The 24194-nt window shown below is 40.5% G+C and overlaps 1 protein-coding gene across 2 annotated transcripts in view; it reads right to left on the bottom strand.

The window, feature by feature from the left end:
* LOC140201173 (fasciculation and elongation protein zeta-2-like) overlaps positions 1–24194 on the bottom strand; it is a 129019-nt gene that overhangs the window by 56749 nt on the left and 48076 nt on the right. The window contains exon 2 of one of the 2 annotated variants that reach the window (XM_072264862.1): positions 15890–15995. In XM_072264862.1, coding sequence (XP_072120963.1) covers positions 15890–15995 — 106 coding nt within the window. Of the gene's footprint in view, positions 1–15886; positions 15996–24194 lie in introns of both variants that reach the window. The other variant, XM_072264861.1, reaches the window with a different exon arrangement.

Below are 24194 nucleotides of genomic sequence, written 5' to 3'. Positions count from 1 at the left end.
TTTACCCCCCTTGCACATTACAGCTATGCCCTTGCGTATGTGACATTTCCATCCTGGAAAAACTTTGACTATCTAACCGCTCTATGCCTCTCATAATTTTATATACTTCTATAAAGTTGATCCTCAGCCTCCAACATGACAGATAAAGCAAATCCAAGTTTGTCACGTCTCTCTTTACAGCTCATACTCTCGAATCCAGGCAACATCCTGGTGAATCTCTTCTGCATCCTGTCCACATATTTCCTGTAACATGGAAACCAGAAATATACAACTTATTTCCAAAAAAAAGTAAAACATCAAGTATCCTAGCAGAAAGATATCACTAATTCTTCAATTCAGATACAGATAATCAGATACCTTTCTATATTGGTTTCTATATCCAGCCTTTTGAAACAAGTCATTTGTGTTTACCTAGGGATAGATTCATAATTAAACAATAAACATTGCAAGAAATATGATTTTAAAAAAAATTCTGCACTTTCCTATAGAAATAGACGGGATTTTAATTTAAGCTAAAACACTGAAAATTCTAGCACGAGGCTGCATTGCTTGCTTGACTGACCAATCTCTCACTGTCTTATAATGCTAAGAATCAAGGCTGTGCTCCTGACATACACATCATTTAAAATTTATAAACAGAATGTATCCTGTTGACCTGCTGACAATTTGACAGCTCAGTATATTAGCATTCCCAGGGGTAGGTGGCAGGACTGTGCATGGAAACAGATCCCTTGACAATACATGGTCAGTAATCTTGTAATCACTTGTCTTCCACTTTCACAAGCCATATGTTATATGTTTTCTCTCCCTTGCATATTCTGCCATAAATGTGCATAATTCACTGGGTCTTGCAAACTCTTATCCTTTTGTCTAATACTGACTTCACTTATTAATCATCACCTGGCTGCTTAACTAATCGCAGGTTGTAGATGTTACGTGGATGTAACCTTGCTGAGCAACTACAGTACAATTTGCTGGAGGAACACAGCAGGTCAGGCAGCATCTAGGGAAAAAGAGTAAACAGTCGACGTTTCAGGCTGAGACCCTTCATCTCCGCCCAAAATGTCGACTGCTTACTCATTTTCACAATTGTTGCCTGGCCTGCTGGGTTCCTCCACCATTCTGTGCACATTGCTTGGAATTTTCTCATGTGTGTATAGTACATTTTGTGGATGGCACAAACTGCATTCTCATTGGATGAGAGTGCATGAATCATGTAGACTGCTTTTGTTGAGAAATCATTTAATTATTTCTACTTGCACACACTGACCATCTAACATAGGTCATAAATAAAGTTAAGCACATTGCTGGCCAAATATGATACTGTTTCATTTAGCAATCTACACAATTCATTAGTTCAGTGAAAATGTTCACTTGCCCATGTGTTTCAATACATGAAACTCATTGTCATCTTTCTGCTTTCCAGCTTTTACTTTTTCCTTACACAGGTGAAATTACTTGAGAACGGTTTACTTAAATCAATATTGTTTACGTAGTTAGTAAGATGACACCAAAACTGGTGGTGCAACAGACAATAAAGAGGGCTATGTAAGTTTACAACAGGTTCTAGGCTAACCTCAGAAGCAGGCCAGACAATGCCAAATGGAATTGAAATCGACTAAGTGCCAGACATTTTGACAAATTAAACCATGGGAGGACTTGCATAGTAAAAGAGAAGGATTTGAAAAGAGGGACATAGGGGTACAGGTGCACATTTCACTGAAGTAGAGACACAGGTAGACACAGTGGTAAAGAAGGCAGTTTGTATACTTGCCTTCATTAGTTTAGACTTTATGGTTCAGCTGTACAAGGTGTTGCTTTGGCTGCACTTGGAATACTGTATGCAGTTCTGCTCAACTAGGTATAGGAAGGATGTCATTAAGCTGGAAAGGTGCAGAAGATTCACAATGATGTTCCTGGGATCGAAGAACCTGAGCTACAAGGACAGATTGTTTAGGCTGGGATTTTTTTTTTAATCCTGCACTGTAAGAGGAAAGTAGTAAACTTATTGAGGTTTACCAAATCATGAGGGGTACAGGTAAGATGAAAGCTCACAATCCTTTCCTCCCCCAGATAGGAAAGTCTAAAACTTCCGGTCAAGAAGGCACTAGTGGACAATGATTCCTTCAGCGACGTCCTTCAGATAGCCAATTATTTCACATTTTCAACATCTACTTATTCATTTTATTTTGGCTGTGTTTATGAAACTGTTGGAGCCTATGACTTACAGGTGAGGATATTCCAGGAGAGGAGTGCAAGCACAAGCTGCCTTGAGCAGAAGCTTGAGACAAGGCGCGTGGCCATGATTGACTCAATTTCTCGCCGATTAAAGTGTTGAGGAAGATTGAAACATTCAGTTGAATGTGAAGAGACTGAGTAGTCACTCTTTATGGAAGGCCACACTGCTGTATTCTGCTGACACACTCTATGGGAGACCATGCTGCTGTGTTCGGCGGTCACCCTCTGTGGAAGGCCACACCGCTGTGTTGATGCTGATGGAAGCTGCTACCGAAATTCTGAGAATGCTGTGACTATTGGTGGGGTCTGTACTTCATATTGGTCTCCTTCAGTTTTCTTTCTTGTTGCAGATTGCTGGCGGTTGGAGAGTTGCCATTTTCCAGTAGGCGATACAAGACCATAAGATATAGGAGCAGGATTGGGCCATTTGGCCCATCGAGTCTGCTCTGCCATTTCATCACGGCTGATCCAATTCTCCTCTCAGCCCCAATCTCCTGCCTTCTCCCCATATTAGATAGATTAGATTCGATTCAACTTTATTGTCATTCTGCTGAGTACAAATACAAAGCCAATGAAATGCAATTAGCATCTGACCAGAAATGCAAAGAATAGTGTTATTTACAAAATAACTGCGAATAAAAAAGTGCTACAGCACACAAATATAAAAGTACTGAGACAGTACAATACGGATGCAATATTGCTTAGCGCTGTGATGAGAGGTTCAGCAGTGTCACAGCCTCAGGGAAGAAGCTCTTCCTGTGCTTGCCGGTGCGGGAGCGGAGGCTCTTATAGCGCCTACCAGATGGGAGGAGAATAAAAAGTCCATGATTAGGGTAAGATGCATCCCTGATGATGCTTTTCGCCCTGCCCAGGCAGCATTTATGGTAGATGTTCTTAATGGTGGGCAATCGGGTGCTGATAATCCGCTGGGCAGTTTTCATCACACGCTGGAGTGCTTTGCGGTCCGATACGGGACAATTGCCATACCACACTGAGATGCAGTTGGTGAGTATGCTCTCAATGGTACAGCAGTAAAAGTCCGTCAGTATCCTGGGACAGAGGTAAGCTTTCTTCATGCTCTGCAGGAAATAAAGGCGCTGTTGCGCCTTTTTGACCAGGATGGAGGAGTTCAGGGACCAGGTGAGATCCTTGGAAATGTGGACACCAAGGAACTTGAAGCTTGATACACGCTCCATTACAGTTCCATTGATGTAGATGGGGACGGGGACGGGGACGGGGATATGCCTTCATGCCCTGACCAAGCAAGAATCTTTCAACCACTGCCTTAAATATATATAAAGACTTGGCCTCCACAGCCACCTGTGGCAAAGAATTCCACAGATTTACCACTCTCTGACTAAAGAAATTCCTCCTCATCTCCATTCTAAAAGGAAGTCCCTCTATTCTGAATCTGTGGCCTTTGATCCTTGACTCTCCCACCATAGGAAACATCCTCTCCACATCTACTCTATCAAGGGCTTTCACCATTCGATAGGTTTCCATGAGGTCACTCCTCATTCTTCTGAATTCTAGTCAATACAAGCCCAGAGCCATCAAATGCTCTTCATATGACAAACCATTCAATCTTGGAATCATTTTCATCAACCTCCTTTGACTCTCTTCAGTATCAGCACATCCTTTCTAAGACAAGGGGCCCAAACCAGCTCACAATACTCCAAGTGAGGCCTCACCAGTGCTTTATAAAGTTTCAACATTACTTCCTTGCTTTTATATTCTAGTCCTCTTGAAATTAATGCTAACATCACATTTGCCTTCCTCACCACAGACTCAACTTGCAAATTAACCTTTAGGGAATCCTGTACAAGGACTCCCAAGTCTCTCTGCACATCGAATTTTTTCACCATTTACAAAGTAGTCAACCCTTTCATTACTTCTATCAAAGTATATGACCACATACTTCGCAGCACTGTTTTCAATCTGTCATTTCTTTGCCGACTCTCCTAATCTAAGTCCTTCCTTAGCCTCTCTACTTCCTCAAAACTACCTGCCCTTCCGCCGATCTTCATATTGTCTGCAAACTTTGCAACAAAGCCATCAATTCCATCATCCAAATTACTGACACATAACCTAAAAAGAAACAGTCACAACACAGACCCCTCTGGAACACCAATTGTTACCAGTAGCCAGCCAGAAAAGGCTCCCTTTATTCCTACTCTTTCTCTCCTGCCAGTCAGACACTGTTTTATCCATGCTAGAATCTTTCCTGCAATAACATAGGCTCATAGCTTGTTAAGCAGCCTCATGTGTGGCATCTCGTCAAAGGCCTTCTGAAAATCCAAGTACAGAACATGAACCGATTCTTTATTTCTCCAAAGAACTCCATAGATTTGTCAGACATTTTCTCTTGAGGAAACCATGCTGACTATTGTCTACTTTATCACGTGCTTCCAAGTACCCTGAGACCTCATCCTTAGTATTCGACTCCAACATCTTCACAACCACTGAGGTCAGACTAACTGTCTTATAGTTTCCTTTCTTTTGCCTCTCTCCCTTCTTGAAGAGTGGAGTGATATTTGCACTCCAGTGATTCTTGAAAGATCATTACTAATGCCTCTATGATCTCTTCAACCACCTCTTTCAGAACTCTGGTGTGTACACCATCTGGTCCAGGTGACTTATCTACCTTCAGAAATTTCAGATTCCCAAGAACCTTCTCTCTAGTAATGGTAACTTCACACATTTCCAGCATACTGCTAGTGTCTTCCACAGTGAAAACTGATGCAAAATACTTATTCAGTTCATCTGCCATTTTGTTGTTCCCCCATTACTACCTCTCCAGCAGCATTTTCCAGTGGTCCAATGTCAACTCTTGTCTCTCTTTTACACTTTATGTATCTGAAGAAACTTTTGGTATCCTCTTTAATATTATTGGTTACCCTACTTTCATTTTCCATCTTTACCTTCTTAATGACTATTTTTAGTTGCCTTCTATTGGTTTTTAAAAGCTTCCCAATCCTCCAACTTCCCACTAATCTTTGCTCTATTAAATGCCTTCTCTTTGGCTTTTATGTCGGTTTTGACTTCTCTTGTTAGCCACCGTTGTGTTATCTTTCATTTAGAATGCTTCTTCCTCTTTAGGATGTGTATATATATCCTGTGCCTTTTGCAGCGCTTCCAAAAATTCCAGCAATTGCTGCTCTGCATAATCCCTGCCAGTGTTCTTTTCCAATCAATTCTGGCCAACTCCTCTCTCATGTCTCTGTAATTCCCTTTACTCCTCTGTAATGCTGATACATCTGACTTTAGCTTCTTCTCAAATTTCAGGGTGAATTTGATATCATGATCACTTGCCCCCAAGGGTTCTTTTGCCTCAAGCTCTTTAATCAGCTCTGATTCATTGAACAACACTCAATCAAGAGCAGCTGATTCCCTAGTGGGCTCAACTATGAGCCGTTCTGAAAAACCATCTCGTAAGCACTCTAGAAATTCCCCCTGCTGTAATCCAGCAACATGACTTTCCCAATCTATCTGCATATTGGAGTTCCCCATGACTATTATAACATTGCCCTTCTGGCATGCATTTTCTATCTCCTATTGTAATTTGTTAGATATGTTGGTTTTCTGTGTGAGGGAGGGTTTGGGGATTTGGGGTTTGATGTTCTTGGTGTTTTTCCATGTGGATGATATTTTATGTTTTCATATATGAGAAAGGGGGTTGGGGGTTTGGTGTTATTGTTGACATATTCCAGGGGGTTGGGGCGGGGGACAATGTTAATTTTTTTGTGCGAGGGAAGGGGCTGGGTGTTTGGGGTTTTCTTGTTCCTTTTTTGACTTGATAATAAGGAATGGTAAACAACAATAGATTCTGCAGATGGTGGAAAACTTGAGAAACACACAAAATGTTGGAGGAACTGAGCAGATCAGGCAGTATGTAAAGAAGGGAATAAACAGTTGATGTTTCAGACCTAGACCCTTCATTAAGACTGGAAAGGAAGGGGGCAGAAGACAGAATAGTGTTATTTTTCTTGGTCAGGGTGATCTACAACAAGGAGGAGACCTGCAAGTTGTAGCGCTGTCATGAATCTTCTTGGTGGTAGAAGTCACTGGTTTGCAAGATGCATGTAGAGCAGTTTACACAAATAACTGCAATTTTCAGACAATACATAATGCAGCTACTGAAATAAATTAGTGTTTAGCATTGTGGATGGAGTACAAATCAGACGAACTGCCTAATCAGAGATGGTATCAAGCTTCAAGTGTTGTTGGTGCTACTTACAGCAAAATTGAGGGTATTCCATCACACTTCAAACACATGTTCCCTGACATAAATTCATATTGAATCTGGAAAATATTATTATTTTCTAAGTATCCTCCAGCATTTTCCCTACTTTTCCTTTCTCATATTTTCTAAATTCAAAATGTTCTAAGATTCCCACCAACACATCCACTATTTCTGCAGCTTTCAAAGTCTTGGGATGTGTGCCTTCTTCATAATTTGTAATTGCATCAATATGTTGACACCCAGGAGCTTGAAGCTGCTCACCCTTTCCACTGCTTGCCCCTCAATGAGGATCAGTGTGTTCTCCTAGACTTCCCTTTCCCGATGTCCACAATCAATGCCCTGGTCTTACTGACATTGAGTGCAAGGTTGATATTGCAACAGCACTCAACCAAGCAAACTTTCTCACTTCTGTATGCCTCCTCGTCACCATCCAATATTCTATCAACAGCTGTATCACTAGCAAATTTACAGATGGCCTATGCGCCATGCCTAGTCACACAGTCACAGGTGCAAAGAATAGCACAGCTAGCTATGCACACATATTTGAGGTGCGCTGGAGTTGACAAACCACACTTGTTGAAAGGACCATTGTATACTACTGATTTTCAAGAACCTGTGTCTCGGCTCCAAATATTGGCTATTTATTCATTGATGCTGCCCGACTTGCTGAGTTCCTCAGGACTCTGTTTGAACTGCCTAAAATATGTTCCCTCTCTTCATTGGGGCAAATGGAACTTTCATTAATTTTCAAATTAAATTAAACCCTTTGTTACAGAAAAGATTTATCAAGTGAACATTTGTTAACCAGCTGAGATTTGCACTACAGAAAGCTTTTATTCCATTGCTAAAATCCTTGGAGTCCAATATCAGAGCACAATCATTGTATAGTCAAAAGTTCACAACTAATTGTTTTACATGGAAGTTAGTGGAAATTTCAAGCCATTCATTTACAGATCTATTACAGAGGTCTCAGAACACAAAGGTAGCTTATTGGGCAAGGCCTCAAACATTAAATTCTGAACAAAAGAGGGAATCTGGAGAGTTCAACTCATTTGCTTTCATTTCTACAACAGAAGGTTTTAGATGGTACATCATGAAGAATTTTAGAAATGAAATAATCCACTCTTTGCCAAGTGGTTCCTCCTCATGGGACAGTTTTTAGTTATTTCTCGAGAACGAGGACTGCAATGCAGAATTTCTACAACATAAAGTGCCAGGCTTTAACCAACACAAAGAAATACACCATTCACTTAAATTAGTGGGAAAGCATAGATGCAACTACTGTCAAAATAATTTTATTAAACCAAGAACAATAACAATGCTGTAACTTGTTACATGTAGACTTTATTACACAAATGCTGACTGATACTTCTACACTTTAATTGCAGAATTTTGAGTACACTGTTGTACCAAGTTTATTGACACCAGTGGAAACATAGGTAATAGGGAGAAGCATTCTTTCCATATTTGATTTACACAATGTTTATTACAGGCAGATAAAAAGAAACCATCCTTCTGGTTCATTAATGCCAAGCTTTACATTTCCAATTGTAAACGATAGTTCGGGAAAGAAAAATGGAAGAATGCTCATTAGTACAGAGCTTAAACACATAAAAGTCTTCAGGAAATATCAGAGATGACTGCATTTTTTGAGGGAAAGATAAATATTTGGAGTTATTCAGATAAAAGTAAGAAATTACTAGCACACAAGAGCAAAAAGAGCAAGCAGCAAGACAAACAGCAATTAAGCTGAATCTAATTAATAAAATCATCAATGCAATATTCCAGCTTGATGAAATGAGTTGATACCATAGTACAAAACAAAGATATTTTCACATTTCAGAAATACAACACTGCAGATGCTGATAGTCGAAAACTGTAAGTGCATAGACACAAGAGCTGGGTCTGTCATTGATTAAGATCATGACTGATCATTTATTTCAGAACTATTTTCCAGCATTTGAGACTGCATACACTGGAACCTGGAGTAAGCAACAAATTGCTGGAGGAACTCAGCAGGTCAAGCAGCACCTATGGAGAAAAAGCATGGTCGATGGTCCAGGTCAAGACGCAGCATCAAGATTCTAGTTGATGTAGGTTGAGGGAGATGGAGCTTAGGGAAAGAGGATGGTGAGTGATAGATGAAACAGAAAAGGAAAATAAAAGCAGATGGAGCCAAGTGGGGAAAGGGAAGTGTGGAGAGATGATGGTTCAATGGAACAAGAGGGTATAAGACCAGAATGGGGGAGTCCAAGTTGAAGGGGAATGTGGCAGATGCAAAAAGTGGTCACAGTGGAGAATGAAGAAGAAAGAAATCCTTGTCAAAGAAATAGGTAGAGGCAGAACCCCAAGTCACTCTATTCGCTTGATATCCAAAAGTGTATCCCTCAGCTCTTTTGAATGAACACAACAACAGAAGCTCCACAGGCTCCAGGATAGACACTTCTAAAGTTTCACCTCTGAAAGAATTTTCCCTACTCAGTTCTAAATGACTTACCCCATATTATTAATCTGTACCCTCAGGTTTTGGATCTTTCAAGAGGGTGAACCTTTCAAGATGTCAGGCCCTGGCAGTGTACCTGGTAGGGCTCTGAAAACCTGCACCAACTAACTGGCGGGAGGGTTCAAAGACATCTTCAATCTCTCACTGCTGTAGCCAGAGGTTCCCATCTGTTTCAAATGGGTGACAATCATAACAGTGCCCAAAAAGAGTAGGGTGAGCTGCCTCAATGCTTTGAGAGGCTGGTTATGGCTAGAATCAACTCCTGCCTAAGCAAAGACCTGGACCCACTGCAATTTGTTTATCACCACAAGAGGTATACAGCAGATGGAAACTCACTGGCTCTCCACTAGGCCTTGGATCACCTCGAAAATAGTAATACCCATGTCAGGCTACGAACTATTGATTACAGCTCAGCATTGAACAAAAATCATACCCTCAGTTTTAATCAACAAGCTCCAAAACCTGGGCCTCTATACCTCCCTCTGCAATTGGATCATTGACTTCTTCACCAGGAGACCACAGTCTGTGTCTCAAATAACATCTCCTCAATGATAATCAACACTGTCACACCTTAAGAATGTGTGCACAGCCAACTGCTCTACTCCTTCTACACCAAGACTGTGTGAGTAAGCACAGCTCAAATGACATCTATGAATTTGCTGCTGACACAACTATTGTTGACAGAATTTCAGATAGTGACGAGGAGGCTTACAGGAATGAGAAATTTCAACTGGTTGAGTGGTGTTGCAACAACAATCTTGCACTGGACGTCAGTAATACCAAGGAAATGATTATGGACTTAACGAAGGGGAAGTTAGGAAAACACACAACAGTTCTCATTGAGGGATTAGAAGTGGAAAGGGTGAGCAGTTTCTCTCCTGGGAGTTACATCTCTGAAGATCTATCCTGGGCAACAACAAAGATGGCACAACAGCGGCTATATTTCATTAAGAGTTTGAAGAGACTTGGTATGTCAAAGAAACTCAGGAATTTCTACAGATGTACTATGGTTCTAACTGATTACACCTTCTCATTGAGAAGAGAACATCGAGGTGGTGGTACAGAAGCCTGAAGACACACACACAACATTTCAGGAATAGCTTTGTTCCCTCCGTCACCAGATTTCTGAATGGACCCATGAACACTATCTCACTTCCCCTCGCTCTTTTTGCACAATTTAATTTTTTATATGTATATATATAAAATTCTGACGGATTCCTCAGTCATGGGAAATATCTTCTTTACACTGAATCTCTCACCAATAGTAATTTTATAGATTTCCATGAGATTATCTCGCGTACTTCTAAACCCCTCATACGGCAAACCCACCACCCTGGAAACAGTCTAGCAAACTTTCACTGTGCTCCCTCAATGGCAAATTCCCCAGTCAGCAAACAGCTGCAAAGAGGAAATGAGGGTTAATAATTTATTTTGAAGACTCTTTTTAGACAAAAAAAACAAATATGGTTTTACATTTACTTAGTACTTTTCAAATCTGTCAGGACATACTAAAGCAGGAGCTCCCAACTTTTTTTTTAATGCCATGGAGCCTCATCATTAACCAAGGGGTCCATAGACCACAAGTTGGGAACCCTTGTCTAAAGGTTTACAGTTAATTTTTTTTTTGAAGATTGGTCATTTTAATTTGCACAGAGTTAAACTGTGGGCGCTTTTACATTAAAATTAATTTGCTCAAAAAATGTTTCAAGGAGATCAGTTGGGAGGCATAAATATTAGCCAAGACACTGTGATGACATTCGCAGGATCTTTTATGCTCCACCTTTACAGACGAAATGGCAATTTTTTGTACATGCTTCTTTTAAGTGTGTGTTCATTCATTACCATGTGTCCTCCTCTGCAGTGAGAAGATGAAGGCAGACTTGGTTACCTCTGCAGAACACTCTTGGTCCCTGTGCAATTAAGCTGCTATGTTTCTCCCATCACAACAGTGAATAGAGCTCAAAAGTACTTTACTAACTGGAAGCTGGCTTGGGATATCCTGAATAATATCTGAAAGGTTCTACGTAAGCTTAAGTTTCACTTTCCTGCCAGAATTTTCTTTTATGAATATCAGAGGATAAGCCATTCCTACCACAAATGAGAGAAAATCTACAGATACAGGAAATCCAAGCAATACACACAAAATGCTGGAAGAACTCAGCAGGTCAGGCAGCATCTATGGAAAAGAGTAAACAGTCAACGCTTCAGGCTGAGACCATTCATCAGGACTAGGCTTGCTGAGTTCTTCCAACATTTTGTGTGTGTTGCTACACTATTCCTACTTAGTCTTATTTGGCTTCTCCACATTTTGGCACATACTGGTCAGAGGTTCCAAAATGAAACCAAGGTACGTTTAATAATTTTGCTGATGTAAGCAGGCAAGAAGATGCAGTACCAATTAGACCTTTGCGGCATCAGTAAACAACTGCTTACTTTGCACCACTGCTCATTTCCACAAGCCTTGAATATCAGACAAAAGCATATCACTTTAGAATCAATGAGTGCACATGCTATTTCATCCAATGTCATGTTTAGGTCACATTCTTGCTGAGTTGCTTTTCCTGGAATTTAATACGTACCAAGCTGTCCATTTTACTGGGCTTCTTCAGCTTCAGAAATTCGCTAGTCTAATAAGCCATTAATATTCAATTGTTTTCTTAATCAAACCAACCTTGGTTGAAAATACTATGTAAAATGTATGTGCATCTATGTTTTTTGCAGCTTGAACAGCTTTGTTTGTTCTTAAATCTATGCAACTGTAATATTTCACACATGTCCATGCTACTGGAATAAAGGCATATGATGTTAACTTGAGTAACTATTACATCAATGTCAATCCCAAATAATCTAAATTTTCAGATGAACAGAATTCAACATAAAAGCACCCACAGTTGTACTCTGTGGGCAGTGCAGTTTTTACCAGTTTCTTACTGAAAAACACTTTTCCTGGGAAATTAAATTCTAGATAGTTGTTTATTTTTCTAGGCTTGATTGGGGTGTTTTTAAAGCTATTGACTAAGGTTTAGTGCATGATATTACTATTACTTTAAGTCTATTTGCCCCACAGAACTTCAACTCCCAGCTTTTTTTAAAGTTACTGTTAAATTGGCAAATCAGTTTATTATTGTCACATGCACCAAGGTACAGCAAAGGTCACAAAGAGGGAGAATGAGGTCAGGAGTCTACCTTGGACTGCACCCTAGTACAAATACAGGGAGAAGACAGAAAAATAGTGTTGAGACAGAAAATAAATCAGCCATGAACAAACAGAGGGGCAGAATTGATGGGCCAAATGGGCTCATTCTGCTCCTATGTCTTATGGTCAAGTTTTCCCACTGTTCTCTCCACCTCTCTGCAACTTAGCACACTTGTTTTCACATTTTTCCAGTTCTGTGGAAGGGTTCTTGATCTCAAGCACTGACTCAGGCTATGTCCACACTAGACCAGATAAATCCGTAACCAAAGCTTTCTCTCTTCGTTTTGACCCTCCGTCTACAACGAAACGGCATTTTCCTCCCCCAAAAATGAAGCTTTTCAGTAACGCTCTCCAGAGTGAATAAATCTGAAAATGCTTAATATACAGCGTACTGTGTATGGGGTAACCAGCTATTTTTAAAACTGCTGTCATGACGTGCCGGAACAAATGGTGGCGGCAGCGCAGCACTTCATTGTTTTCTTGAACGCAACCTCCAACACAACAATATCTGACAATAGATGTGTAACAGCCTAATGTAGCATTGTATGAAAATACAAGATAACACTGATGCAGACATGTTTTATACATTTAACAAGGTGCTTTATTAATGTATTGCTTGTGCAAACATTCAATAGATGCAATTGTCACTTTTGCCCAGTAACTCGTTTTATTGCACATGTTAAATACAGCAAAATAATACACAAAGACATGGCAAAAGTAAAGGCAAACAAATGAGGTAACAGCAAATTTCACTTTTGCCCAGTAACAAGCCTTACTGCATTTAGTTGTATCTGTTGTCCCTTTCATCGGTGAAGAGACTATGGCTCTAGGAAATGTTTCTGGACAAACGCGCACCAAGTCTTTCGTTTGGCAATTTCCTTTTAAGTTTTTCTAGGCTGTAACTGGACAAACTCGCACGAAGTATACCGTTTCCTCTTCGCTTGGCTTCTATGTGTCCTGTGCATGCCCAATAGGAGGTTCGTCCAAATATCCATTTTAATGTGGACAGAGGTATTTTCAAAAACGCCTAGTGTGGACGCCTGTCATTTTTACGCGAAACCGGCGTTTTCAAAATTATCCGGTCTGGTGTGGACGTAGCCTCAGTTTCTATCCCTATGGCTACTGATTGACTTGCTGAGCTTCATTAGAGTTCTCATTGGGTAGACAGCATCACTGCTAGATGTTTGATTATTTGTAGCAAGCATTGTTTGGAGTATCTAGTCCAGATTACATATGGTGATACCATTATTCCCAGCCAGTAGAAAAGAGTGGCTTTACTTTTCACATGTACATCAAAAATATACAGTGAACTGCAGCGTTTGGGTCAAAACAAATCAGTACGGATTGTGCTGGGTGCAGCCCACAAGCATCGCCACACTTTGGTCACCAATAAACACGCCCACAACTTACTAACTCTAGTCATACATTGTTAGAATGTGGGTGTAAACCGGAGCACCTGAAGGAAACCCAGACAGCCATGGGAAGAATGTACAAACTCCTTACAGACAGCGGCGGGAATGGAACCTCAACCAGTGAGCACTGGTTCTGTAAAGCCATTACCCAAACACATTACTGTGCTGCCCTATCAAAATGATGAACCAAGTCCTGAAAAATCATTGCTCAGGAAGGCTGCTGTTTTTGTCATCGGAGACTCACAAAGTAAATAAGCCACGATACATGACACAAAGCAATACACACAAAACTCTAGAGGAGCTCAGCAGATCAAGCAGCAACTCTGGAAAAGAGTAAACAGTCTACGTTTCTCTCCTGATGAAGGGTCTCTGCCTGAAATGTTGACTGTTCTCTTTTTCCATAGATGCTACCTGGTCTGCTGAGTTCCTCCAGCATTTTGAGTGTATTGCACCTGCACCTGCAGATTTTCTCTCATTTGTGACTCTAATACATAGCACAAACACGTCTTTAAGGCTGCTTGTCTGCTGGATGTCTCTTCATTTGATGTCTGGGGCTTGTCTGAACTATTCTCAACTGCTTTATCTTGGTCCACACATTTGTTCACACCATATAATGATTAATCACAAAAAATCCCAGGAGAAAAAACACGGAGGCAAAAGAATTCGAAACATAAAAGCCAAAGTAAAAGATTGAAAAACATACCACATATACGCCTCTTAATAGCTATAGAATTATTAAGTCATTCTTTAGTTACTGATTCCCAACTCAACAACAAAAACTCATGTTCATACATCACCTCTAATGCAGAAAGTCCTTAAATGGTTAATCAAAACAAAAAAATTATATTTGAATCACATATTATGGTAGGTGAGACATCAACAGAAGAACTATAAGGAGTAAAGTAAATGAGGAGAGATAGAGGCCCAAGAATAGTTAATAATTCCAACAAATTTAGACACAGTCAACAAACATGCAGCAATTAAAACTAGAATTTATCAAGTCATTGGAACTGGAGAACAGAAATCTGAGAGTTGTATGGCCAGAGAGGATTCTGAAATGTGGGGTAATGGAGGAATTTTACAACAGGTGTGAGAAGGTAAAATTGAGATGATGCTCGATAGCAGCCAAGGCAGATTAGAAAGTATAAAAAGGTTGATGGACACATGCAGCTTGGTGGGAATCAGGACATGGGCAGGAATGTTTTGAAAAGTTAAAATTTTATGAAACTTAGAATATGGGAGGCCAGCCAGCACAGTGTTGGAATGCTGAGTTTCAGAGATAACACTCAGAAACAAATGAGCCAAAGCTGGATGCAATTCAATGACATTGTGTGTGAGAATAGGTGGGCTTAATGATACATAGACAAAACCTGACCTTCGGATCAAACATGACAACATTGTTAACAACTAGACAATTTCAGAATGATACCACAGAGCAGAGCCAAATTTAGTAATTAAGGAAGAAAGCTGAAGACGACCAAAAGCAGAGCAGAATCTGCAATTACTTGGAAGAAAATTCTGCTCATCTGGTGGTCATAAGTAATAAGGTTAACAAAACCTATCAAATATTGAAAGACCTTAATAGAATGAATATGGAGAGAATTTCTCCTGTAGCAGAGGAGTTTAAGATTAGAGGGCTCAGCCTCAGAATAGAGGGATGTCCATTTAGAACAAAGATGAGGAGGAATTTCATTAGCCAGAGTGGAGTATCTGTGGAATACATTGCTACAGAGGGCTGTGGAAGTCAAGTCACTGGATATATTTAAAGCAAAGTTGATAGCTCCTTGATTAGTAAGGGTGTCAAAGGCTACAGGGAGAAGACAGGAGAATGGGGTTAAAATGGATAATAAATCAGGCACGATGGAATAGCAGAAGAGGTTCAATGGGCTAAATAGTCTAATTCGCCATCCACGTCTTATGGTCTAAAAGTATTGTCAAAGTACAACCAGGTGCCATCAGTGTCAATCTGGACAGTATATGCACACTATGTTTTTAAATGTTATGAAGATACAGGTGAATAGGTGGGAGCCAACAATAGCTCATCTGATGTGAACAGGAAGTGAAGCTATAATAACATACATTAATACTGACTGGATAGATATGAATGGAATCCCACCTAGGGGAAGAACTGTGAAATGGCAATGAGGGATTACCAATGGTATTAAAACTGCAAACTGAATATGCAAAACGGGGAAGATGAAAAAAAATCAAAATAATTCAGGGCTGATTCTATAAGTAGCAACCAAAATCTGCAAGTATGGTCATGCTGAGATTCAAAATGACAAAACACTCACCACCTTTTCTGACAGATTCAGTGTTGGCAGGTGCAAAGCACGGGTATGGGATGTCTTCCAGTCCACGGCCATTACATTACCATAGTTATCAGTCAATGCATTCCAAATCCTAGAAAGAAAACAGGTGCATGAATGGAACATCAATGAAGAATGATACAGATGCAATCTGCCAGAAATTCAACTTTGTTTTAAACGCCTTTTAACCTGTAATTCAATGCAACAATGATTCCAAAAAACTTACGATATAAACCTATGCTTCACACGACTTTTCATAATTCTCCAATTTCCATAAAATTTTGGAATTTAAATAAAATTTGCAAAATAAAAAATTCAGATAGAGATCGAGTAGCATTGTTCTATGTATTTGTCTCAAATGGGTTTAAGAATAAACAAAAAAGAAACCAGGTAATCCATACAGCTCAAAAAGACCAGAGAGATTCTGTCTGCAGGACAATTTGCAATTCATTAAGGAACAGTAATCTGATAAACCCAGTCATGGATAACAGATCTAAAACTATGTACTCTGGAGCCTTGTGGCTCAAATCCACAAAATCAATGAAAAAGGGTATAGTAAACAGACCAATAAAAGCTAGACTGCACAGATGGGCACCCAGGTGTTGATGACCCATACCAATGTACACTGAGGATAAAGGGAAACTGAACACTTCCACTGTTGTCAAATATGGAGTCATTTTCAAAGTTCAACGTTCGAGTAATAGAACACTACAACACAAAAATCAGGCCTTCTGCTCATCTAGTCTGTGCCTAACCTTTCATCTGCCTAGTCCCATCAACCTGCACATGTACCTATCCAAACCTCTTAAAGGTTGAAGTCCACCCCATATACACCAGTTGAGCTGACAGCTTGTTCCACACTCTCAACACCCTTGAATGAAGAAGTTCCCCTTAAACATGTAATGCCTTGGTTAAGATTTCTACTGCTATTCTATAGGTATTTTATTTTAGTAGTTTTCTGCAAAAGCAGTGTCCTGCTGGTGGAATGTTTTGGTTTCAGCTAGAGATAAGACACCATCTTGTTCAACTTGCAAAGGTTGTGTCAACCAATCAGGATGGTGGGATCGGGAGAAAATTCCAGGAAGAGTGGGGCAGAGATTTTTGTGACTGTCTGTCGTCTGGTTTGGGATCTTTTGGCTGGAGCTACGGAGCAGGAAAGGAAGGAAGGATGCTGCACAATGTTGTTGGAAGGAGAGTCTCTGTTGCTTTGTGCAGGTGAATGGCTCCAAGCAGGAAGGGCCAATACTCCTGAGGGAGAGAGTGTTTGAAATGGACTTCAAGGGAATCTTGAAATGTGGCATGTGCTTTCATGCAGACCATGGGTCCAGCATGTGAGTAAAAGTCGACTCCAATATAAGCTCCAACAGCCATATGCACATTGGACTGGTTTAATTGTAATGGACCCTTATTTTCTTTTTCTTTTCTCTTTCCTATTAACTATTTGATAAAGCTAAAATTTGCACATATACTTTCTTTATAATTTTATGCACTGTACGATCTATTATTTCTTGCCAACCAACAAGTGAGTAGGGCAACATTTACACAGCATTTGCTCAAATCAAGATTTCTTTAATAGGAACATCCCGATGTTGCTGTTTGGTTGAACACCAAATCACACCGACTCTAGATGTATATTATTTATGAAAGGTGGCCTTCTCACCACTGAATCACAAGGCTGTTAACAGAACTAGCTAATGAACCAAGTTTGTATACGAGCCCAGCGAGAGTGTTCTCTGAAGTCAAACCCACACCCGATGGGGAAGAAGAATATGAGGCTTGGGTGGAGCAGACACCTCAGTGAATGGATGAGTGGCAGTGTTCAGATAATATGAAAAATCAGAGACTTGTAGAGAATTTAAAGGGTCCAGCAACTGATATAGTGAGGTTCCTAAAGGCAGAAAACCCATCAGCCACGTCAGCTATTTAACTGGAAGCTCTGGAAGATGCTTTTGCCACTGCAGAAAGTGCAGCTGATCTTAGGATGAAGTTTAAGCACACATTCCAGGAAGGAGAGAAGCTATCTGCCTACCTTTCCAGACTGAAGAAATGGCTGCAGTGCTTGTGCCACCAAGGGGACATTCAACTGTGTTCAGAGCTGCTTTTCAGAAGATGCATGTTCCTCCTAAGCAGGATGATGAACAGAAACAAGGAACTGTGCAGTACACCCAGACTAAACCTGTCATGTTACATCCTGGAGGAGTAGCTAGACTGATAGGAATCTGCAAATTTGCAGAATGCCCAACGCCTCAACCAGTCAAGTGGATGTTTCTGATGATCAGGAAGAGGAGTGACACTTAGCTGCAGGAGTGCTGGTGAGACCTGAACTGCACAAATCTTCCGCAGTCTACAAAAACAGGTTGACAGTGATGGTCAGGAACACCTCAGGAAGAGAAGTTACCCTCAGACATGGGATGCTGATTGCCCCTCTTTTTCTTGTGATGGTAGTGGCTAGTCTTCTGGGGGCACTGGAAGAGAAACAGTCTCCTGGATCAAGGAAGTTGACCTTGAAGTCATTCAACTTTGGTGACTCACCGATACCCGAAGAATGGAAAAGGAGATTAACTGAGAAGATGTTGGAATGCTGAGATGTCTTTTCTACTGATGAGTCTGATGTTGGTTGCTCCAAGGGTAATTGCCACACTATTAGAGTCACTTTTGAAGGTTTCACACTTAACAAGTACATGCTTGCCAGAAAACCTGTCCCAATCCACACTTGCGAGATCCCTTCTGATGCCAACAAAATTGGCCATTCTCCAATTCAGAATCTCAACCAGAGGATCCTTTTCCGTAACTGCTTTGAAACTAATGGCATTATTCCTGCTGCTATCTGTAAGGAATTTGAATGTCCTCTTGTGACCATGTGGATTTCTTCAGCGTGTTCTGATTTCCTCCCCAAGTCCAAAGGTGTACTGGTTGATAGGTTAATTGGTCATTGTAAATTATCCCAGGATTAGGCTACGTTGAATGAGGATTGCTGGGTAGCGGGTCTCGAAGGGTCCCAATAAATAAAATAAATAAAAGATTGTGAAGTGCAATATGTTTCCCTCCACAAACTTCTGTCACCTGCTCTGTCTCAATCCCTAATATCCCTAATTCTCTCTAATTGGGACTTCTAGGGAAACTTTCCTATACAAAATTAAACTCTTTTCCAGTCAACCCTTTTACAGAATGTAGAAAGTTAAAATCACCTAGATGGATAGACATTTTATTGATCTCAAAGGAAATTACAGTGTCACAGAAGCATTACAAGTGCATAGATATACAAATATTAGAAGATAAGTAAGAAAGAATAAAAACAAGCTACCACAAACAGTCTAACAGGAGGGGGTTAGCCCCTACCGCAATTAAGTCTCAATAATGGCTATAATGTCATAATTCCACATACTCTTCCATGCCTTAAACTCATCCACGTTTTCTTGAATTGAAATATATGCAGCTCAAAACATTAGTCACCATGCTCAAACTTTCAATTCCTGACTTTGTATGTAGGCTTAACAACATCCTTCTCCACAACCACTCTACCATCTGTTCTGGCTCCCACCCCACTTCAACTCTAGTTTAATGTCTGCCCCCACCCCCATGCAGCATGGTGGGGGTGCTTGATGGATGCTGCTTTCCTGCGACAGCACTCCATGTAGATGCGCTCAATGTTAAGTTTTCATCTGATCTATTGTTCACTGACTTTGGGCAACTCCTCGACTAACAGTTTAAATCTCAATTTATGCAAGTGGAGTATACCAGGATCTAGAGGCAGGGGATGGAAGACAGCTAATTTCAGGGTCCAGGGAGGCAAGATGAAAGGCAGATCAGAATGCAGCTGGGAATAGATATGGCTGTACCCAGAGAAGGTGGGAATTTAAGGGCTGAAAATGAATGGGTCTGTGCAAGGATATCTGAGGGCATGACTGAGGGAGGATACCGAAAAATGAGTGAATATGTTCAGGGACAGGGAGGACTGAATCTAAAGGGGTGGTTGAGAGGAATGAAAAGAGGGCAGGCAATGGGTAACGGCACCTGTGCCAAAGGCCAATCGAGAACTTTTGAAATGTAGCTATTTTAAAGCAGTCGGTTTGAGCTCAGCAAGATCCCACAACAGCAAAGGATGAAATGATTAGATAACCTGCTTTAAATAAAACTGTACTTTCGATTGAGCAATGATGCAGCCAATAACACAATATGATCATACTTCCTGGCATATTTTACATAGTGATACATGCATTTATTTTGATTTCTTATTCAGAGCATTCCTTCAGTACCACACTTAATGATATTAAACAAGCTAATGGACTGCAGAATAAAACAAATGCTCTCACTTGGGGACTATCACTAAGCTAAAATTCACCCCATCTTTAACTGGTCATTAATCTTCCCCACTGCCACCTGCTCTCTCCAGGAAGTTGACCAAAGATAATAAGAAAGAAAAGACTGGAAGTGAAAGGCCATTGATTGAATAGATTGAGACCTGCAGGTAATGTGTGGTGTCAATCAATGAGGAACTTGCTGGTAAAACTTTAAAACAATAGTAGGGCATGAATGAATAGAGCAAAGGCTGGAAAAAAAGTCAAGTGCTCCTAAGCATTCCCTAAGGCAATAGGTACCTGATATGTCCAGAAAATGACAGTACAACATGAATGAATTAATTGCTTCAACAGGAAATGCTGTCATGGGACTTTCACTACATTGAAGATACTTACACTCAAAAAGAACCATTTACATACTGCCTTCTTCACCAAGATTAACAAAACCTTATGGGCATTTTGTGAAACTCCGATGATTAGCAGTTTCCTAGCAATTTTCAACATACAACATACAAAATTAAGTGGTTGCACAAAAGAAAGCTGAACAATTGACTGCAACTGGTAGCAAAGAACTCATGACTCATCTGCATGACTATTTAAATTTTTATCAATATAAAGCTTAAACTGTCCAACCAAATGGTGTTAAGGATACTTAAATTGCTTGACTTTGCAATGGGTACTTAAATTTGCAATTTGCTTAGAACATAAACATGTACGGCAAAGAAACTGGTCTTTTGGCCTAGCTTTATTGACTTGCTAACAATCCAAACTAATCCTATCCGCTCGCACATGATCTATATCCTTCCCATTCCCTGCTAGTTCATATGCCTTTCTAAATCTGTCTTAAATGTCAAATAAACTCTTCTCTGGCTACCAGTCAGGTTTGGTACTAATTTTAACTAACGTTTTAATGACAAACTTCACCATCTTCATCAGGGAATATGCTCATGCACATCCAGTCCCGTGGTGTATATACCCCCATCGTCTGTCCCTCCTGATAGATTAGCCCTCATCCAATCAAGTTTCCACTGTCCCACGTTGTTAACAATCGAATTCCATTTCTTACTTGGGGCAAAACCTTTGACTTTGTTAAAATTCTCCTCTTCTAGTTTTATTTCAATGGCTTCCTTCTTTCTTCAGGCAGTCCCAAAAAATGCTGGTGCTTGGTGAGGGAAGGAAGCCACTGAAATAAAACTATGTTTTGTGCCACTGAAGTCAATCCTATGGCCATTGCGAACGCAGTGTTCTGCTGCCACCATTTTTTCTGCATAACCCAAACCAATATACTTCCTGTGCTCTTTGATGCGGGTTTCCACCGTGTGCACCGTCTGGCTGATATACGCTGCTCAGCATTAACAGTGAATCCTGTGAACAGTAGATGTGACATCAAAATGTCAGCTAAAATCAATACCTGTATCCAGCTGGTAGCCCGAGAAGAGTTTATTTGTCATATATGCCAGAAAGCACAAGATCCTTTTTCGTGTCTTAAATGGCATTATTCTATCTGCTTCCATTACTAACCCTGGCAATATGAAACAAAACTTATCTCAAATACCTCCTTTAAGCCTCCCTCTCCCACCTTAAAGCTCTGCCCTCGAGTATTTGACATTTTCAGCCTGGGAAAAAGATACACTATCTACCCTATCTATATCTCTCATACATACTTCTATCAGGTCTCCCTTCAGCCTCCGACATGCCAAAGAATCAATCCAAATTTGCTCCCTCCTCAAATTACTACTCTAATCCAGGCAGCATTCTAGTAAATCTCTTCTGCATGCTCTCCAAAGCTTCCACATTCTTGCAATGCGGCGACCAAAAATGAACATTGGTCTATCGTGGTCTATCCAAGGCTTTAAACAATTTCCCCCTGGGATCAATAAAGTATGACTATGACTATTATACAGCGGTATTATTTCTTGACTTTTATACTGAACACCCCAACTGATAAAAGTAAGCATATTGTACGCTTTTTTTAAACCACTCTATCCACTTGACACTGTACTTTCAGGAAGCTATCAACTTGCACCCTAAGATTCAAAAAGAACACTTTAATTTCTTAGATATAATAGCAACAACACTGAGCAGAATATTAGATAAAGCTCAACATACTTTAATCTAGTATAATACACATACAAAAAGCTCGAGGAACTAAGCAGGTCAGGCAGTAACCAAGGAAAGGAATAAACAGTTGACATCTCAGGCTGAGACCCTCCATTAGGACCGGAAAGAAAGGAGGAAGAAGCCAGAATAAAGATGTCAGGAAAGACAGGCAGGTGATGGGGCAAATTTGTAGCCATTGGGATGAGCTGCAGTGCAATAAAGTTGCAGTGAAATCAAAGCAAAAAATACCAAATTCTGGTCTTAAGGTGTTACACTTAAATGCATGCAGCATAAGGAATAAGGTGGACGATCTGGTCGTACAGCTACAGATTGGCAGGTATGATATTGTGGCCATCAATGAGACGTGGTTAAAGGATGCATGTCTCTGGGAGTTGAACATCCAAGGATACACGGTGTATCAGAAGGATAGGAAGGTAGGCAGAGGGGGAGGCATGGCCTTATTAGTAAGAAATGATATTAAGTCATTAGAAAGAGGTGACATAGGATCGGAAGGTGCAGAATCTTTATGGGTTGAGCTAAGAAATAGCAGGGGTAAAAGGACCCTGATGGCCTCCAAACAGCTGCAGTGATGTGGACTACAAATTACAACAGGAAATAGAAAAGGCTTGTCAGAAGGGCAGTGTTATGATAATTGTGGGGGATTTTAACATGCGAGTGGATTGGGAAAATCAGGTCGGCACTGGATCTCAAGAGAGAGAATTTGTAGAATGTGTCTGCGAGATGGCTTTTTCGAACAGCTTGTTGTTGAGCCCACTAGGGGATCGGCTGTACTGGATTGGGTATTGTGTAATGAACCGGAGGTGATTAGAGAGATTGAGGTGAAGGAACCCTTACGAGGCAGTGATCATAACATGAGTGAGTTCACAGTGAAATTTGAAAAAGAGAAGCCGAAATCTGATGTGTCGGTATTTCAGCAGAGTAAAGGAAATTACAGTGGCATGAGAGAGGAACTGGCCAAAGTTGACTGGAAAGGGACACTGGCAGGAAGAACGGCAGAGCAGCAGTGGCTGGAGTTTATGCGAGAAGTGAGGAAGGTGCAAGATGGGTATATTCCAAAAATGAAGAAATTTTCGAATGGAAAAAGGATGCAACCATGGCTGACAAGAGAAGTCAAAGCCAAAGTTAAAGCAAAGGAGAGCAAAAATTAATGGGAAGACAGAGGATTGGGAAGTTCTTTAAAGCTTACAAAAGGAAACTAAGAAGGTCATTAAGAGGGAAAAGATTAACTATGAAAGGAAGCTAGCAAATATCGAAGAGGATACTAAAAGCTTTTTCAAGTATATAAAGAGTAAAAGACAGGTGAGAGTAGATATAGGACCGATAGAAAATGATGCTGGAGAAATTGTAATGGGAGATAAGGAGATAGCGGAGGAACTGAATGAGTATTTTGCATCAGTCTTCACTGAGGAAGGCATCAGCAGTATACCAGTCACTCAAGGGTGTCAAGGAAGAGAAGTGTGCGCAGTCAGAATTACGACAGAGAAAGTACTCAGGAAGCTGAATAGTCTAAAGGCAGATAAATCTCCCGGACCAGATGGAATGCACCCTCGCGTTCTAAAGGAAGTAGCTGTGGAGATTGCGGAGGCATTAGCGATGATCTTTCAAAAGTCGATAGATTCTGGCATGGTTCCAGAGGACTGGAAGATTGCAAATGTCACTCCGCTATTTAAGAAGGGGGAAAGGAACAAAAAGGAAATTATAGACCTGTTAGCTTGACATCGGTGGTTGGGAAGTTGTTGGAGTCGATTGTCGAGGATGAGGTTACAGAGTACCTGGAGGCATATGACAAGACAGGTAGAACTTAGCATGGATTCCTTAAAAAAAAATCCTGCCTGACAAACCTATTACAATTTTTTGAGGAAATTACAAGTAGG

Source organism: Mobula birostris, chromosome 8 (genome assembly GCF_030028105.1).
Source record: "Mobula birostris isolate sMobBir1 chromosome 8, sMobBir1.hap1, whole genome shotgun sequence".
NCBI lineage: Eukaryota > Metazoa > Chordata > Chondrichthyes > Myliobatiformes > Myliobatidae > Mobula > Mobula birostris.
The sequence above is the reverse complement of the archived record's forward strand: the minus strand, read 5'-3'. Positions and strand labels throughout refer to the sequence as shown.